This window comes from Pinus tabuliformis, chromosome 4_2 (genome assembly GCF_031772625.1).
Source record: "Pinus tabuliformis cultivar Carrire ecotype Pingquan chromosome 4_2, CPIR1, whole genome shotgun sequence".
Classification (NCBI taxonomy): Eukaryota; Viridiplantae; Streptophyta; class Pinopsida; order Pinales; family Pinaceae; genus Pinus; species Pinus tabuliformis.
In genome coordinates this window covers 1,071,910,616-1,071,914,496 of record NC_142304.1, presented here as the reverse complement: position 1 = coordinate 1,071,914,496, position 3,881 = coordinate 1,071,910,616, and the positions used below count along the sequence as shown (strand labels likewise).

At 35.4% G+C, this 3,881-nt stretch overlaps 1 protein-coding gene across 1 annotated transcript; it reads left to right on the top strand.

The window, feature by feature from the left end:
* Positions 1 to 2,525: 2,525 nt before the first annotated feature.
* Positions 2,526 to 3,485, top strand: LOC149173355 (putative LRR receptor-like serine/threonine-protein kinase At3g47570). Its single transcript, XM_089426667.1, has 2 exons — positions 2,526 to 2,931; positions 3,025 to 3,485. The coding sequence occupies exons 1-2, from the start codon at positions 2,526 to 2,528 to the stop codon at positions 3,483 to 3,485; spliced, it is 867 nt and encodes a 288-aa protein (XP_089282793.1).
* The last annotated feature ends 396 nt before the right edge of the window (positions 3,486 to 3,881 follow it).

Below are 3,881 nucleotides of genomic sequence, written 5' to 3'. Positions count from 1 at the left end.
CCAACTGGAGCCCCGCAGTCCCCTTCTGTAATTGGACTGCCGTCACCTACAGCCACCGTCACTTGCACAAAGTCATCTCCCTCAACCTCACTTCCAGGGATCTGCACGGCCCCATATCTCCTTCCCTCACAAATCTTACGTTTCTACATACGCTTGATCTCAGTAGCAATTTGCTCCACAGCTATATCGCACCTCAACTCGGATCCCTCTTTCATTTGAAGACCCTCTGGCTGGACCACAATCAATTGGAAGGGAACATTCCAAATGAACTCAGCAATTGCACAAATTTGGTTAAGTTGGCACTCTCCTACAACAATCTTATTGGAAGTATTCCGCCAGAGTTGGGTTCCCTCACACATCTGCAACAACTTTTCCTAGGGTCAAACATCTTGACATGCATAATTCGTCTTCATTTGAAAACCTGTGAGTATTGATTATTTTACAAATTGCAGAAACAAATATCTTACTCACTAGTTTTATTGTGAATTTTCAGGGAACATTCCCAATTCTTTGTCAAATATTTCCATTTTGATTACTTTGGGAATCTATGAAAACAAACTTACCGAAAGTATTCCACAAGATTTGGGTTTGCTAGCTAGTCTCCAAATTTTGTATCTTTATGAGAATGAATTATCAGGGACCATACCTGTTTCTTTGTCCAATCTCTCTAGTTTGACTGATTTAGCTATTTCCACCAACAATCTCATTGGTAGCATTCCACAGGAATTAGGATTGCTCTCTAGTCTCCAAACCCTTTACCTCTATGAGAATAAATTATCAGGGACCATACCTACTTCTTTGTCAAATATCTCCACTCTGACTAATTTGGAAATTTCCACAAATAATCTCAATGGTAGCATTCCACAAGAGTTGGGCCTGCTCACTAGTCTCCAAATGCTTTACCTCTCTGAGAATGAATTATCAAGGACCATTCCTGCTTCTTTGTCAAATATCTCCACCTTGACCAACTTGGGAATTTGCATAAACTATCTCACCGGTAGTATTCCCACTTATTGTTAAATCTCTTTAACTTGACTATCCTCAATTTATGGGGAAATCAACTTAGTGGAACAATACCAAATTCCATTGGAAATTGTTCAAAACTAAGGGAACTTGAGCTAGGCTACAACAAGTTAAGTGGGAGTGTGCCAATACAACTTGGTAAGATATACCTCCTTGAAAGATTATACTTGCAAGGTAATGAACTTGTTAGTGATACTGCTACAACCATGCCTTTTCTATAGCCCTTACCAATTGTTCACACCTAAAAGTGCTAGACTTGAAAGACAATAAACTAGTTGGTGTCTTGCCAAGTGACATAGGCAAACTTTCTACCAATTTGTTTGTCATGAAATTAGCAAACAACATGATAGAAGGAAACATCCCTCCACACATAGGCAACCTTAGCAGCCTAACTTGTCTAAATTTATCTAGAAATCTTTTAAATGGCATCATTCCATCTTTAAGAAATCTTACAAATTTAGAAAGATTATATTTAGGAAACAACAAATTAGAAGGAAACATACCTGATGATTTTGAACAGTTACGATGACTCGGTCTCTTGGACATCAATAGAAACTTACTCTCTGGCTTGCATCCCTTAAACAACTAAGGGATCTCCTCCTTCATAACAACCGGTTATTAGGAAGCATTCCTTCCAATTTAGGGAGTTGTACAAATTTGGAATTGCTTGATTTGTCTCACAATATACTCACTGGAAGCATACCTCGAGAAATTGTTGAACTTCATAATCTACAATTCTATTTGAATTTGTCATGGAATTTATTAGAAGGCTCCTTGACCTTAAAGATTGGTAAAATTACAATGGCTCAAGCTATAGATGTTTCTACCAATCACTTGACTGGAGCCATCCCATCTACAATTGGAAGTTGTGTTGAATTGTTTTCGTTGAATTTCTCTCAAAATTCTTTCCAAGGCTCTATTCCAGATTCACTTGAAAATTTACAAAGCCTTATGAGCCTAGATCTCTCTTCCAACTCCTTATCAAGGATAATACCACCTACTTTGAACAAGTTGGAAATGCTTCAGTACTTGAATTTATCTTTTAACAAACTCACTGGGGAAATTCCAAGAGGAGGACCTTTTGCAAATCTATCAATTTCCATTTCCCTAAATGGAAATCCCAACCTTTTTGGACCACAAGTATTCCAGTTATCTACTTGTCCAACACCAAGAGGCCATCCTACAATTGTGAAAAGAGTACTATTTCCAGTCAGTGGAGTTGTTGCTTTTATACTATGTTGTTTTCTTTTGATATTCCTATGGCGAAGGAATATGCATATACAAAATATTTATGTCTCAAGAGCTATTTTCCAAAAGTTTGGGTATCAAAGGATCTCATATCAAGAGCTTCATAGAGCTGCAGATGGACTTTCTTAGGCCAATTTGTTGGGAACATGTAGCTTTGGGTTAGTTTATAAAGGAGTTTTGACCGATGGCACTCTTGTCGCCGTGAAGGTTCTTAGCTTGCAAAGTGATCAAGGTGAGAAACTTTTTAAAGGAGAATGCAATGTCTTGAGAAAAATTCAACATCGGAATCTAGTGAAAATCATAATTTCATGTTCAAACCACCATTCAAAGGCTTAGTGTTTGAGTTTATGCGTAATGGAAGCTTAGAGAAGTATTTGTATCCTAATTTACATAACAACAATGTAGAGGTTGTGTGTGAATTGGCATTAAGAGCACGACTAGACATTGCCATAAATGTAGCCCATGCCATAAAATATCTTCATCATGATTCTTTTGTACAAGTGATGCATTGTGATATAAAGCCTACCAATGTGCTTTTCGATGAAGATATGGTAGCCCATGTAATAGATTTTGGTATTGCAAAATTAATTGGTGAAAGCTCCACTGGTTCATTATCTTCTACACTTTCTTTGAGAGGATCCGTGGGCTACATTGCCCTAGGTATGGCATTTTAAGATATTACTTTCTCTTGTCTTTTTCTCATTAAAAATATTGTATGCATTGCTTTAACAAAATTTGTTGTCTTTATTGTAGAGTATGGATTAGGTGTGGCAGTGTCCTCTCAAGGAGATGTTTACAGTTATGGCATTCTGTTATTGGAGTTTCTTACTAGAAAACAACCAACAAGTGGCATGTTTATTGGAGACCTAAACTTGCACAGTGGGGTGAACTTCGCATTTCCTGATAGGGTAAAGGAGGTAATTGACAATGACCTTTTTATTGAAGTGGGCGGTGATGACTTTGAAGAAAACAAAGTGTACAAATGCTTAGTTTCTTTGTTGCGCGTTGGTTTGCTTTGTTCAAAGAATTCACCAAATGAAAGATCAACTATGAAATTTGTAGTAACGGCTTTGGAGAGCATCAAAGAAGATTTGGTAGAAAAATCAATTACTTCTAGAGGATTGAGACGAAGCATATCCAATTTGCTTAGTGATTTAAATACAAGTACCAGTGATGCACCTACATCAAATGACCAAAATTTTTCTACATATTAGTTTGTAAAGTTAACAATAAGAAGTGATTTTGAGCCTTGTCATTATCGTAGGCAATGACAATATTTTTTTTACTTCAAATTTTTAAACAAATTTCTGTAAATGTACATTATCTATTTGTGATTATTATTATTATTATTGGAAACTAGATTCTTTTGAAACATAATATTAAATGGATTACAAATATGCATTTGATTTGATATATTATCAATACATGATGTCAATATCTATATCCTTGAAGTAAATTGTAATATTTTTTATTTTACAAATGAAATGATTATTAATTAAAAATTAATTATAAGTTCTAACTTAATGAATTAAGCTATGAACCATGTTTAAGGTTTATTATTTTATTTAATTTTTAACCAACAATCAAGTTTCAGTTTATTATTTTATTTA